The sequence below is a fragment of the Pollachius pollachius genome, assembly GCF_949987615.1.
Source record: "Pollachius pollachius genome assembly, chromosome: 10".
In the NCBI taxonomy this organism is placed as follows: domain Eukaryota; kingdom Metazoa; phylum Chordata; class Actinopteri; order Gadiformes; family Gadidae; genus Pollachius; species Pollachius pollachius.
Genome location: NC_136943.1, coordinates 23,558,354 through 23,573,049, shown reverse-complemented (window position 1 = coordinate 23,573,049; position 14,696 = coordinate 23,558,354). Strand labels below are relative to the sequence as shown.

General features: G+C 44.3%; 3 protein-coding genes across 4 annotated transcripts in view; 2 read left to right on the top strand and 1 right to left on the bottom strand.

The window, feature by feature from the left end:
* The window catches only part of atoh8 (atonal bHLH transcription factor 8), a 7,576-nt gene extending 5,439 nt beyond the window's left edge, over positions 1 to 2,137 (bottom strand). The window contains exons 1-2 of the mRNA XM_079745144.1: positions 976 to 2,137; positions 462 to 605 (exon numbers count right to left, since the gene is read on the bottom strand). Coding sequence (XP_079601270.1) covers positions 462 to 605; positions 976 to 1,626 — 795 coding nt within the window. The 5' untranslated portion in view covers positions 1,627 to 2,137. The remainder of the gene's footprint in view (positions 1 to 461; positions 606 to 975) is intronic.
* Positions 2,138 to 3,014: 877 nt separating this feature from the next.
* On the top strand, positions 3,015 to 7,320 carry tmem129 (transmembrane protein 129, E3 ubiquitin protein ligase). Of its 2 annotated transcripts, none has more exons than XM_079745377.1 (7): positions 3,015 to 3,319; positions 3,879 to 3,937; positions 4,416 to 4,673; positions 6,000 to 6,127; positions 6,475 to 6,634; positions 6,727 to 6,799; positions 7,121 to 7,320. In XM_079745377.1, the coding sequence occupies exons 1-7, from the start codon at positions 3,115 to 3,117 to the stop codon at positions 7,303 to 7,305; spliced, it is 1,068 nt and encodes a 355-aa protein (XP_079601503.1). In that variant the 5' UTR covers positions 3,015 to 3,114; the 3' UTR covers positions 7,306 to 7,320. The 2 variants fall into 2 exon arrangements, with proteins under 2 accessions (XP_079601503.1, XP_079601502.1); XM_079745376.1 differs by having other exon boundaries at positions 5,967 to 6,127.
* A 685-nt stretch (positions 7,321 to 8,005) lies between these two features.
* slbp (stem-loop histone mRNA binding protein) lies at positions 8,006 to 14,485 on the top strand. The gene is made up of 8 exons (XM_079744565.1): positions 8,006 to 8,140; positions 9,674 to 9,793; positions 10,156 to 10,272; positions 10,441 to 10,503; positions 10,680 to 10,817; positions 11,070 to 11,225; positions 13,229 to 13,337; positions 13,674 to 14,485. The coding sequence occupies exons 1-8, from the start codon at positions 8,082 to 8,084 to the stop codon at positions 13,728 to 13,730; spliced, it is 819 nt and encodes a 272-aa protein (XP_079600691.1). The 5' UTR covers positions 8,006 to 8,081; the 3' UTR covers positions 13,731 to 14,485.
* Positions 14,486 to 14,696: the final 211 nt, after the last annotated feature.

Sequence of the window (14,696 nt, the reverse complement as noted above, 5' to 3'; positions counted from 1 at the left end):
AGTTTGACTTCATCAAGACGGCGTCTGCGGGTAAACCAAGAAACAGCATAAATATAAAAACATTAAATAAAATGTATCATTCTATCCTTTATAAAAATATACCCAAAGTCAAAGCATTTCCTGTTGAGTCAGAGTAAAGAGATGGGAAGCGGTCCTTAAACGGGAGTAAGAGTCTTTAGACTGAAGCCTTCAACAGGCGTCCAAAGGGTTTTACAGGGAGCCAAAACAGTCTGCAAATGGTGTGTGTATGTGTCATTCGATAATTGTGTCACTGTGTGTGTGTGTGTGTGTGTGTGTGTGGGGGGGGGGGGGGGGTGCGTTTAAGTGCATATAAAGTGTGTTTCAGTGCGTCTTACCAATGTGTGTCCACCCACGAGTGGCCCCCAGGTGAAAAGGCTCATTGTATCTTGTTTGCCAAGTTATTTATTTTCATTATGTATTTCATAGGACATCATTCCTACCTGTTTCCTTAGGGCCTCGAAGGCGGCGCTGATGGTGTGGACGCGGGTTCTCTCCCTGGCGTTGGCCAGCAGTCTGCGGGTCTGCTGCACAGCTTTGATCTCCGGCACACCCCCAGGGGGGGGGTTGGGTCTAGAGCCCGACTCCTTAAGGGGGAAAACACATCGAGACCAACGCTATATGACAGCGGTATAGAACTCTGCAACTTCACTAAACATGGACTCACTTGTTCAGGGACTGTGAAATAAAAACGTAAAAAATATATAAAATAATATATTGACAGGTATCAATCAGCAGGCATATGAAGAAAAGATACATAACAATTATGGGATGGAATTCTCTTCAATATAGGATATATACAATATAATACAATAGACAGGCGATGTTTAGTTTTCACAATTGCCTTTTTTTGCATGCTCTATTTGATGGACCTTTTAGACTTTTCGATTTAATCAAACTCACGAACAAGTTCAAGCGTCGATTTGACCCGAGCTAGATCCACTCATCAGTCTTTACCTGGGGCGAGTCCTCCTGGCTGTCTGAGGAGTGCCCGTCTGTCCGATAGGCTCCGGTTGACACCGGTACAATGACCGCTCTGTCGCCTCTGTCCAGGCCCCCACCCAGGTGACCAGGCAGTGAGCGGTCCTGGGGATAGGCGTGCGGGTGGTGGATGACGGGGGCAGGGTCGTGGCTTGGGTTGGCTGTGTTCAATGCAGGGAACCCAAGTGCAGGAACAAACGTGTTGCCATTGGACTGGTGATGGGAAATGGATGTGAACCAGCGAGAGGTGCGCAGGTGAGGCAGCTGAGAGACAGGGGATTGGGACAACTTGGCGGTGATGGCGGGGACGTGATGACCGATCCTCATGTCTAAGGCGTCGTTCTGACTCGTCGTTATCTGCTGCTTACCGTCGGTTGTTGAGTGTTTCGGTACCGGGGCTTGATGCCCTAGTCCACACAGTTCCTCCTGATTCTCATCTTCTAGGAGGTTATCTTGTTGAAAGTCTTCCGCAGAGTCGTCCAGCGCGCTGCTGTACAGCCGCTTGGGTTTGCGGGACTTCCTCTTAAACTTCTTGTTCATGATCCCCGGGACAGACGCCGCTGACCCATCTGCTTTGGTGCTGTCGGGTTTATTCCATTCGTCGGCCCCCCCATGAGGGTTCCTCATGTTTGCGGGATGATGGCTGTCCAAAGCTCGGATAACATGAATCAATCAAAAGATCGCTTCTCAAACGTCCAGCAGCTTCCCTGATAAGTGATGACGAGGAGGGCAGATCGATTCGTTGCCCACCTGCAGGATCCTCTCCATTCTACTGTCCTCCGAGGAGATCCATACTCTACCTCTCGGTCTCTGGCTCAAGTCAGTCGGCATCAGGCCTCCTATTCCATAGAGTTGTATGCAAAAGAAAATAAGTCCAACTCCAGCCTCACTTGTCTCCCTTCATGCCTGGTCCCAACAGACCGCCGTGCAGAGCGGTGCCTTCTACCGCCAGCAGTGTGTGGCTCCAGTGAGTCTGGGGGACGACAGGCTGTTTAATAATCCACCGCGATACCGAACGACGCAGCGGAACGCAGAGACCCGATGTAGGGTTCAAGAAAAGGGGATCCTCGTCAGATGCCACTTGCATAGAGCTGTGATCTATTCATTTACATTTCATGTTGTGTTCCAAGAGTTACAGTCTCTGTGTGTGTGTGTGTGTGTGTGTGTGTGTGTGTGTCTCTCTCTCTCTCTCTCTCTCTCTCTCTCTCTCTCTCTCTCTCTCTCTCTCTCTCTCTCTCTCACCCCCCCCCCTCTTCCTCCCTGGCTCCAGCCTGTCTGCATAGCAACATACCAAATGATCCACGGCGTCACAGGTTTATCTGTAACCGCCTCTATATCGGTCGTAATAAATATCAGTACGCATGAGGAAAAGAAGCTCAGCGGTCTCTGCTATAAGTGTGGTGCCCGCCTGCCTCCTCCGGTGGTCTGACAGGCTGGTGCCTCACACAGAACCAACTGTCGCCGGGAGAGGGGCACTGTGATGCCGCCCTGCAGACTCCCTGCCGGGGGTGTCGAGTAGGAATCCATCCCATTCACATGTGGAGGGGACACACACACACACACACACACACACACACACACACACACACACACACACACACACACACACACACACACACACACACACACACACACACACACAGACACACACACATATAATCACCGTTGCCAATAATTAAAATGACACACTATTTTCTCATTAATTATGAATATTGCAAAAACATAGTAACAATCTAACATAATAACGAATAAGTGAAAGAAAAATACTAATTCTTGGCCAGACAGCACCACTGTCTGGCACAAATGCGCATTACATCAACATTTTGGTCTGATTTAACTGGGCATAAACATTACCTCAATCTATATTTTTATGTGAATCAAGTAGCCTACAACGCCCCGTGGCTGTTTAACTCATATGATACGACATCGGATTCAGTGTATAATAATTTGTGTTTTCAGTCTACTTTTACTTTAAGGTCAACCTCCGTCACCGGAAGTCCCCCTGGTCTGCGGCTCCGGGTCGGTGACGTTTAAAGGGACGCTTCTGCTTTAGCTTGCCAAGCAGAAATTAATAGCATAAAAGGATACTTGCAGCTTCCTAAATGCACATGTACAATGGAATCTCCCGATGTGACATTCACTTTGGCTTATATAGTGTTTACGTTTTGTTTCGTGTTCACCCCAAACGAGTTTCGGTCGGCGGGTTTGACCGTCCAGAACCTGTTCTCCTCCTGGCTGGGCAGTGAGGACATTGGCTTCATTCAGTACCACGTTAAGAGAAGCAGTCTTACCCTGCTGGTCCATTCTTCAATACCCCTTGGTAAGACGATGGACTGAGAAACAGTATCCCTGTTTATATAGCATGGAAATGAAACATCTACCTTGTTGTTGTTATAAATATCTACCGGTATGATATTTGCATCTATTTTAAGTAAGCTTTTGCAGGCCTACATCATCGATCACTTTCACAATTTGTTTTGCTATATAAGCTAAATAAGTTGTTTAACTATGTTTCTCACGTAACTTTCACTGGTTATGGTTCTTGTGATCTCTTATGATGCACTTTAACATCGTCTCCATGGGTCGAGAAATGGGAGGTGATGACTAATGAATAACAGTTGGACTTTTGACAGACGCTCAGAGCTGTCTGCTGTCGGCAGGAAGTCACTTCTCTTCATCCGGAGGGGGGGTCAGATAGTCGGGGGCCCGGACGGACAGGGGGCCGTACCGGTTGGTGTGTGTGGGCCCTATGGGTGTTTCTGTTGGTTGTTTGCAAGCAGCTTTTTAAAGGGAGTCTTTTGTACGCTTGCAGAGGTTCCATACTAGACGAGGTAAGCATGGATGGCAACAACTTCTTTTGTTTACTTCGGTCCTTTCAGGGTACTATGCTGGGATGTGCATAGCTGCTCCAGAGAAGAACCTGCCATACATCAATCAGGTCAGCAGCCTTCCCTCTATCGCCGTCTCCCCATGTCCTTCTTTATCTGCTGCCTCAATATGTGACATCAAATGTGGGGCTAAAATCTGGGGCCTTTTTTGTTAGATCAGCAAATCCTAACTACGATTTTTACAATGTCTTCAATTGACTCAACATTGCAGTATAAACAGCCCCATCCATTGTGTTCCTCTAGAGGTGGTGGTATCTGAACCCGCTGAAGCTGAACTCTTCATTGGTGAAGCTCTGAGCTCATCAAGCATCAGCTGGTTAATGTTCTATTTGACGGTTAATTATGGATTTGGGGCAAATTGATTTAGAACTTTGATAAAGTATGAGAACCCTAGGAACTTATTAAAAAATCAAAATCAAGTTTTAAATAATGCTGTGGTATGTGATATCAAAACAATCAGAGTTGATGTATTATTCTTTAAATAACCCCAGTAAGGACAATGTGGTTTTAATGCTCCTCTGGTTCCAGGCGAGCGCCGGCTGGCAGGCCTTCTTCGGCCTGTCGCTCTGTCTGCTGCTGCTCTGCTTGGGGCTGATCTTCTACTGGTCGCGCCGCCGCTGGTCCAACCATCCAATCAGCAGGGCTCTGCAGGTCCACGCTGGTCCCCAGTGGGTGGGCTGGGGTGCCGTGGCAACAAGCATCAACACAGAGTTCAGAAGGATTGACAAGTTTGCCTCAGGAGCTCCCGGAGCAAGGGTCATTGTGACGGACACCTGGGTGATGAAGGTAGGCACAGGACCGCTGTGGTCGTTCTCAGTCAGACCAAGAGGTGGACAAAAGAAATCCAGCATTTACTTTCTAATTATGTTGTCAAGGTGTGCATTTAAGTGGCAATCTCCAAAGATTTTGATTTAAATAGATGTCAGTTAAGTCACTATTGCTGAATGAGGAAACACAATGCTCATTGGAGTCTACAGCGCTCTGATGGAAGGCCTTGCATTATCAGTAATGTGAATGTTTAGAATGTCATTCAACATTTAAAACAACAGGCATGTGTCCCATCACCCAGAGAGGATATGGCCTTGGTAGAGCCACATACTGGTCGAACAGACTCGTCAAACACACTCATAATCCAGCATTATTTTAGGCACTGTGATTTATAGAGCTACTATTTTCCGCTGGCACAATCATAATATGGGATGCTTCTGGCTGGGTCGTCAAAGCGAGCGAAAACCTGTCAGAGGTACATCACAGCGTAAAGATAATTCAGAAATATTTCTGTGATTGTCGACAATCTTGTGGTGTTCGCTTTGAGTGCCAATAAGTGCCCATTTAAAACGCATTGTAAATGCTTTGAAAAATAATCAAAAGCGTGTCCGTCCACCTCAACAGAACCTCGGTGACTTACTCTCTTCCACTATTTCCAAGACTGAATTGATTAGCAGACTGATATGCGTATTAATACACTTTTTTTCCTTTTCCTAATGGGATATTGGGTCGATCAGAAATGAACGGGGCTCAGGCATCTTGCCCCGAAATGCAAAAGAAAATCTGGTATTTCCAAACATTTTATAAAAATGCACTGGAATTAATCTGAAAGTATCACAGGTGCAGTAGTACCATCCGCCTGTGATATTGGAAGTTTATTTGCTGTTTTTATTTCCTGTGGTCCATCCTTTGAGCAGACTGGAACATAACTTGATTTGTCTGCTTGGAGTCGACAGCTGGCTACCAATAAATGTTAAACGTCAGGTTTCTATGAAGTGTATTTTGCGATGAGCCCATGACAATCTGAAACAGATATATGGTCTCTGACTTATTTTTTATGCATTCTATGCATCAAATGTTTTCTCATAATCAAAATTTAATTCAAGGTTATGTGCATGCATAGGACTTTCTTCCCACCATCGTCTTATTATCACATGTCCATGAGAGTTCAATGATGTTAGTTATTGCTATTATATCTGCTATTATATCTAGAGTTTGTTCTCCTCATTACCCGCAGAATGTGTTCAGACAGAGGAGAGGGAAAGCCTTTTCTTGTCTTCTGAATTCTGTTATGTATGAAACCTTTTACAGGTGACAACATATTACGTCCATGTGGCCCAACAGACCGACGCCCACCTCACGGTGACGGAGTCCAGACAGCACCAGATGAGCCCGGATTCAGCGACCCCCACTCAGACCCTGACCCTTAGAGTGGCCAGCATCAACCCAGCCGTGAATCCATTTGATATCAGGTATCTATGAACACATTTTTCATGCTTTCAGAATTGTATTGTCATGGCCTAAGTCTGCTAATTGTTGCCTCTTGTAATGGATTGCAATCTCCTGGTTTTTTTTGACAGCTACCTTTTTGATAACTGAACTCTGAATGTTCATAAATGTTGCTATTATTCCAAAGCATGACTCATGATTGCTCATTTGACAGTCCATAATGATTACTTACATTTAAGTCAAACCTATAGCCTCACTGTTTATATTTACATTGTTTTGTAACATCTACAAGAGTTGATAAGGTAATTGTAATACAGATATTATCGTTAATGCAGTATAGCCTTACATTTAGTGTTAATAATGTGTGCAGGTTGATGTCCACAGAGTACAGCGAGCTGAGGGAGAAGCTGCACGCTCCAATCAGAAGTGCTGCCAACGTAGTGATACACCAGACCATCAGCGACCGCTTCTTAGACACCTTCAGAGCTCAGGCTGACCTCAACCAGCCCTACCTACTCCCCAGTGAGATGGTAAATATCTTCACAACATGCAGACGAATAATTTCTCCTGCTATATTCCAAGGGGACATGGTGATTCCTCACGTCATGTTCTTGGTCCTCAGGAGGTAGAGCTCTGTATTGGCTGTATGCAGGTCCCTGCTGGAGCTAAGCTGATCAGGCTCTGCTGTGAAGAAGGTCGGTACATGAGTTCTTTCTACATTTAAAAAGTAGCATCCCACTAGAGTACCTTTACTGAGTTGTTTACTGCTCATTTATTTAATTATAACATTTGATTCTGCTGACAACTAACACTTTCATCCAAAAATGTGGTGTTGTCTTTTAATGAATTAATTAACTTGAATGGTATAATATATCCAGAAAAGTGAAAAGCATAAAAAAAGGAGCTACGAATATTTCATTCTTTGCCCCTTTTGAAGGCTCCCGAAGCGTGTGTATTGCAGTTATTGGTTAAATGGTGTTCCTGAAAAACGCCCCATTGGCCGTCTTGTGACCCAGGTAACGACAGCGGCTCTGAGTGCCGGCAGTGCTTCTGCAGACCCATGTGGTGCCTGTCCTGTCTGGGCCGCTGGTTCTCCAGCCGCCAGGACCAGGACCGGCCGGAGACCTGGCTGGCCAGCAGCGTCCCATGCCCCACCTGCAGGTCCAAGTTCTGCATCCTTGACGTGTGTCTGGTCCGCTGACCCAGCCCCCCGCTGAGAGAGGGGGGGGGGGGGGGGGGGGGGGGGGCGCTCACCTGTTCAGCCCCCCGCTGAGAGAGGGGGGGGGGGGGGGGCGCTCACCTGCAGACATGTTGGTTGTGGATTTTTTATGCATTTTCTCTTCACCGAATGGAACTTAAACGGTGGCGCTTCAAAATGGTTTCTAGAAAACTAAACATTAAGCTCTACAATAAGTACTGTAGTACTGCACAGTAGTGTACTGTACAGCCTGGTGTATATTATCTTTATATAACCATTTGTGGGGAGATGAGTACATGAAATATAATTGCAATCATTATTTATGTGTCTACAATTTTATATTCACAATGTTTAGACTTTATAGACTTTCTATACAGTGTTATTTTGATATGGTTCAATGCATGGCTGAACAATGTTCAATGCAGGGGATACAATTCAATTAAAACCTGACACTGTTATTTGTATTGGATGCATCTTTTTATGTACATTAAAACAATGTTTCAGAATGGGGATTATTTTCAACGTCCTTATTCAAAATGAAGATTTGATTGGTTGACATCTGTGTATTCGGTTGTGCTGCTTCGCCTCGTGATTGGTTGACCAGCAGCTAAACGTCACAGGACTACCTTTTCCGGTCACGTGACCATTGTTGACGTAGCGCGGGTTTTCTTTTCACTTTTGCACACAATCTTTTCGCGCCACACTCTGTTCGCGTCACACACACAAACACTGCAGACAGTACTTCAGTGTGGAACCACCGCAGACATTTAAAAAGAGAAATGTCTTTTAGATCAAGAAATGGACGCTCTGGTGCCGAAAGCAAAGAATCTGAAAACCGGTGAGTTTTAAGACTTCAGCCCGTATCATAATACATTTTTAGATGAAGGTCTTAATATAAATAAGGAAGAACAGGATTAAATGACACAATGTGATGCACTGTCTGGGTATCGGTTCTAAGCACACTTTTATTCACTGTGTTTGATATAAACATGACTGCCTTAACGTCACTTGATGAGTTCAGCCTATATTTATAATACATACAGAGTTCTGACGGTCCGGATCTCCCGCCCCGGGCGGCTGTGTTTCCCGCGGAGATTAGTTTAACGTTAGTTAGCCTTTAGTTAGCTTTGAGGTAGCCTCTAGTTAGCTGGTCACTTTGTTCCTTTGTGCCCCTAGTCTATATGTGTAACTGTGTGACTGTAGTTCTGTTTCCTGAGTTGTGGTGCATCAGGTGATTAAACAGTAGATCAATGGAGCTGCTTAATGGAGAAGTTTGTTTTAGGGTCTGCGTTGTGTTCTAACGATGGTCCAACGGGCTCTTATGTTACCCTTCGTTTAGCATCGATAGGAACTGAGTGTGCCCGGGTCATTATTCATCACGGTGCTACAAACCATTTAGAACCATTTAGTCACTTCTTATGACAAAGGTACTTATTGTAACAAATGCACTTATTGTAAGTCGCTTTGGATAAAAGCGTCTGCTAAATGCCCTAAATGTAAACGTAGAACGGATGCCATTGTAACAAATGATTGTAACAAATGCACTTATTGTAAGTCGCTTTGGATAAAAGCGTCTGCTAAATGCCCTAAATGTAAATGTAAATGTAAATGTAAATGGGATAGTCTCCGGAGCACCTCGGGTCTGTGGAGGTTTAGTCACCGGAGCACTCGGGTCTATGGATCTTGGGTTAACAGTGCTATATTAGCATTAGCTGGAGGCTAACCGTAGGCATGCTGTTGATGTTGATGTTTTTGCCAATATTTGATCGATCAGACGCTAATGGTCCAATTACACATCTACTTATTCACGAATCCAATGCTAAGATCTCCTTTGCTGCCGTACTGCCAACAAAACATTAGGAATGTTTTATACAACCCACACATTACATATTGCATTTAAAAATATCGTTACTAGAAGTGCCGTCCTGCATACAATTGAATTGTAGTCCGGCTACACCGTAGGGTGCAGGCATATCAAATTAATTAGCTTTACTTGTATAGCCCCCCCATTTAACCACACGCCTGTCTCCCTCCACCGACTCTGCGCCTCAGGTTTACTTCGCATCTTCTTGCTAGTCTGAGGTAGAGAAATACAGGTAGTGTTACGACCCCAGACATGGTGTTAATCCAAAAATAAACATGTAATAAAGTGTCTGGGAATGGCTCGGAAATATTCCTGTTTGTCCCTGTACAGGGTAGACATGTTTTTGTTTTTACACACGCCCAAACGGTGCTGTGAAACTACCAGCTCTCATGTCAGGCAAAGGAGCTCTACCTACGAGACACCAGTGGGATGTGGATTCGGACTGCATTACCCATTTTATTTAATGCTTTTTGTCAACTGTTTCATATTGTACCGCTCTGTTTGTAGGGATAGCGGCCCATCACCGTGGTCTCAGAGCAGGAAGAGGGGGGCCGATGGCAGCCTGAGGAACAAGAGGGAGGAGAACGATGAGAAGCTCCCAAAACACCCCGACGACAGACCTGCCAGGTAAGTCTCAGAACCCGTTGTTTTGGACTCAAGTTAATTCATTTCCTAGCCCCATGTGATAATCAAGAGAAACACTGGAATGAGATTAACTAGCCGATTCAGATGGGTTATTTGGTTTATCATCTGAAAGCCTAAAAAAAATTATATATATATATATATATTCTTTTCTTTTTTTTTACATCCCTGTTTATTGAGTGAATCTAACTAACTATTGTATGTATGTATGTCTCTCTCTCCCCTTATAAAGCTGGTCACCCTTTACATTTCACTGTTGTGTTTTTAGCCCTCTTAGCTTCCAGATGGACAACAAAGTGAAAGCTTGTGGTGCCTTATGCCTTCTCCTTGTGTGTCATGATGTCTAGTTTCACCACACCAGAGAGTGATGGGCCGCTGTCTCGTTGTGGCAGGCAGTCGGACTGGGGCAGCCAGGTAGAGAAGGAGGAGGAGCTCATAAAGGATGTTAACAAGGACATGCAACGGTAATCACAACACACACACCTGACTTCGTATGAGCAAATTCTATAAGGGAAGCATGTGCAACAACTTGATCGTTTTATGTGCATGGAGGAATTGATGTGAAAATTCTTCATGAGGTGTTTGTCTGGTAGAAGTCTGAAGCTCTTCCATGAACATCACGTGTGCTCTAGTTACAGGAGGAGGCTGCTGGCTGCAGAGTTCTCTCAGCGAGAGAGGAAGAATTCTTCTGGCAGGTACGGTTTAATGCATCGCTAACAAGCCCACAGAAACAGTGAACCCGAAACCACTTTCTTATTTGTTTCATCGTGGTGATATTATTTTATGGTCACTATAGTCTATGCCTGTTTCTGTTGAATAATGCAGGGGATGATAATACTTTTAGGAGGACTAACCCTCTGCTCTTATCCAGCTCTGACTCCAGAGAGTCGCCGCTTCCTACCAGCGCAGAGATGGAGACGGATGAATCTGTTTTATTACGACGACAGAAACAGATCAGCTATGGAAAGAACACCTTAGCCTACGATAGATACGTCAAAGAGGTCCCAAAGTAAGTCTGTACTTTTAAACGAACACAGTGTGCTCTGAACCAGAAATGAATACATTTACACCACAACTTTGTTCTTGTCTGAAACTTGAAAGCTACACATTGGCGGATACTTGTTGATTCACACTCTTGCCTACATCCACTATGTGCCAAATAACCAAATACTTCCATTACTTGCAAGATTAAGTTCAGACATTATAGATTAATGAATGAAAACAGGTTCCCCACCCTAATATGACCCGTCTGTGTGAACAGACATCTGCGGCAGCCCGGCCTTCATCCAAAGACTCCCAACAAGTTCAAAAAGTACAGCCGGCGCTCCTGGGACCAGCAGATCAAACTGTGGAAGGTGAAGCTCCATGCCTGGGATCCCCCTGCCCTGGAAGGCCAGGAGAGAGACCTCGACGACATGTAAGAAGGAGAACGTGTGATGGATTTAATCGACATACTGTAGGCACCTCGCTCATCCATCGGTTGCAGGTTCAGGGTGTGCCTATCATGTCATAGTTCTTCACATCACCGGTGTTGCCCCTGCTGAGGGGAGGTTTGACCTCTCCAGTTGGGTGGGGGGTCCGTAATAGGCTGAACGGGAGTGATCCTTCTGGTGAACCTTAGTCACCTTCCCTTTTTTACTTAAAGGGGACATGTTATGAAAACAACACTTTTCTTGGGATTTGGGGTGTTGTTTTGGGGCTCTGGTTCTCCCACACACATACAAACTTTGGAAAAAGTCTGTACATGATTTCTTGAGTGAGATATGCATTTCTGAAAGTATCCTGGCAGAAGCTGGCAGGTCCGGCGAGGGGGAGCTCCGCAGCAGTCTGGCAGCTCAGCCCCCGGAGTACAGTCCCCTTCTCCTCCACGTCGCGCTTCATGGTCTGCAGGGAGTCAAGGCCAAAGTTCCTTTCCCCCGATTCTTCTCAACCATGGACGAGATAATCCCGACTGAGTCTTTACTTGTTGTAGAAGTACCAGAGACGTCAGACGCAGTCTTTATGATTCATAATATCATCCGAGGCGCACGTAGCTTTTGGCCTTGATGTTAGATATAATATTATATAAATACCCATATATATATATATATTATTATTATTATTATTATTATTATTATTATTATATAGAGCTCCAGGAGTCCGCAAACGGCCACAATCCCTTCTCCTCCATGCTGTGGTTCAGTCTGACAGCTCATTGGTCAATGGGCAGCAGCTCATTTGCATTAGAGCTACAGACACCAGAAACAGCGCATTCTGAAGGCACTGAAACACAGGGGAATAGCGGTAGGCAAGATTTTTTTCCTAAAAGCTATTTCCAGCATATAGCTTCAAAAATATTTTTCTCAAACTCAAATACTATGTTTACTTGTTAGGAAAACACCATAATATGTCTCCTTTAACCTTCAAGTGAACTTGGGCATCAAATTTGAATAGCAAATGATGTCCTTTAGGATCGTTTTTTAGATGATGAACAAACCAAATGTACTTCCCAATCACTCCTGCTGTACGATGAGGGCGGCATGTGAAGACAGCTCTTAATTTGAGGACAGCAGAGAGGAGGAGTTGGGGTTAGCCTTGGGAGAATATTGCGCTTGGTATTCCAGGGTACTTGGGACCCTTTTGGGCGGTTCTATGGGTTATTCAGGTGGAGGTGATATTCCCTTCAGACGGATGTGGTATTCCCTTCAGACGGATGTGGTATTCCCTTCAGACGGATGTGGTGTTCCCTTCAGACGGATGTGGTGTTCCCTTCAGACGGATCTAGTATTCCCTTCAGATGGATCTAGTATTCCATTCAGACGGAGGTGGTATTCACGTCTTATGGAGATGGTGGTATTCCCTTCAGGGGATGTGGTATTCCCTTCAGATGGAGGTGGTATTCCCTTCAGACGGATCTAGTATTCCCTTCAGATGGAGGTGGTATTCCCTTCAGATGGAGGTGGTATTCCCTTCAGATGGAGAGGGTGGTATTCCCTTCAGGGGATGTGGTATTCCCTTCAGACGGATCTAGTATTCCATTCAGACGGATCTAGTATTCCCTTCAGACGGAGGTGGTATTCCCTTCAGGGGATGTGGTATTCCCTTCAGGGGATGTGGTATTCCATTCAGACGGATCTGGTATTCCATTCAGACGGATCTGCTATTCCATTCAGACGGATCTGGTATTCCATTCAGACGGATCTAGTATTCCCTTCAGACGGATCTAGTATTCCCTTCAGACGGATCTAGTATTCCCTTCAGACGGATCTAGTATTCCCTTCAGACGGAGTTGGTATTCCCTTCAGACGGAGGTGGTATTCCCTTCAGACGGATCTAGTATTCCCTTCAGATGGAGGTGGTATTCCCTTCAGACGGAGGTGGTATTCCCTTCAGGGGATGTGGTATTGGACCTGTGGTAACACGTGCCCTGCTGTCCCTCAGTGAGGAGCTGGACCTGGATGACGTGATGGACATCGAGCTGGACTTCCCGACGCTCCCAGAGACCCTCAGCAGCACTTCCTCCTCCCGCCTTCCGGTTCGGTCGTTAGAGGTGAGCTGCTCTATGGTCATTATTTACTGCCTCATTGTCTTCTTGACTTGCGTTTTTAAAGTGTTCCCTTAAGCCTTTTGGGATCATCTTATGGGTCAGATAATTGATTCTTGTAAAGTTGACAGAAGCTTAGCAGTGATTACCTTTTGAGAACCTTTCTTTCTAACTTTATATTTTATCAAAGAACTTCTGTGGTATACCACAAATTAAGTTTATACACAACAATTTAATTTGGAAACGTACACTAACTCAATTTGATTATACATAGGTTATCAATGTGGGCTTTGTCATGTGTAGGTCATTCTTGACCTATATCTGCTCTTCCCTTGATTGCAGGACGAATGTGCCAGTACTCCGAATAAAATGATGAAGACGGAGGAGTCACCGGAATAAAGTGATGAACACGGAGGACGCACTGGAATAACGCCACCATCTAAAGACGCTATCGGGTTCCTCCTCCATTGCTTCTGAGATCAGGAAGTTATTTTCCCCATTTGTATTTAGGATTCATTTAAGAAACAACTAACCGTTGTTGATCCGCTTTAGATCTGCCTTAACTTCTCTCCATTGTTTACAGGAATCAGCCGTAATTTACACATTTCCTTCTTTCTATTAAGTAAAAAGGATGAAATGTCTCATAATGCCTCAAACCTTGATATTCTTTTTCTGCTTCCTTTTCCATCACTATCGGGGCTGGAGTTCCTCCGTGTAGATTTACCTCTTGACGCTGTCACATGTAGGCAGTGTCTACATTGTAAGCTCTTAAAAGTATTTTTATGAATGGAAAGTTGACCAAATCGTTATTGCACTGAGTATGTTTTATAACTCTAGTTTTCGCAGTTTATTTTTTAATTTTGGAGAAGAAAAAAGACGGAACACTGGGCTTGTTAAAGACGTATGTTGTGTTACTAGTTTGAACTGATTTAAAGCCTTTAATGTTCAATCAAGCATATCTGTAAATAATGTTGACTAACGGCTTTTTAACATGTTTATTTTCAAAAATTTAAAAAAAATCGCAGTTTCTTGGAGTACACAAAAATGGGTTTGGTTTGAATTATATAATTATTTTGTTTTAAGTGCTATTGTACTTTCTGTTTTTTATATTTGTTTCCCACTTTTGTTTTGAAATAAAGTTTGGCTGTTGCTAATGTTGTGGGAGATTTGTTTGTAGATAAGTTTAGTTCTTCCTTAATAGTAAGCCTATGATAAAATGTGTTGGTATATTTTATTAATGAAATTCAAAATGTGTTTATTTCGACCATATTGGGGTCAGGGTTAGTCCTATTGGGCCATAGATGTGAGGATATTTTATTTTGTTTACATTAAAGATGAGGCTTTCTGGCTGCTCCATCAATGTTA

What these genes read in the sequence shown, in the direction of transcription:
- tmem129 (XM_079745376.1), top strand. Translation starts at nt 3,115, where the DNA reads ATGGAATCTCCCGATGTGACATTCACTTTGGCTTATATAGTGTTTACG. An exon ending in CCATTCTTCAATACCCCTTG is followed by an intron (nt 3,320 to 3,878) that starts GTAAGACGATGG and finishes CGGTCCTTTCAG; the next exon opens with GGTACTATGCTGGGATGTGC. An exon ending in ACCTGCCATACATCAATCAG is followed by an intron (nt 3,938 to 4,415) that starts GTCAGCAGCCTT and finishes CTCTGGTTCCAG; the next exon opens with GCGAGCGCCGGCTGGCAGGC.
- slbp (XM_079744565.1), top strand. Translation starts at nt 8,082, where the DNA reads ATGTCTTTTAGATCAAGAAATGGACGCTCTGGTGCCGAAAGCAAAGAA. An exon ending in CCCGACGACAGACCTGCCAG is followed by an intron (nt 9,794 to 10,155) that starts GTAAGTCTCAGA and finishes CATGATGTCTAG; the next exon opens with TTTCACCACACCAGAGAGTG. An exon ending in GAGAGAGACCTCGACGACAT is followed by an intron (nt 11,226 to 13,228) that starts GTAAGAAGGAGA and finishes GCTGTCCCTCAG; the next exon opens with TGAGGAGCTGGACCTGGATG.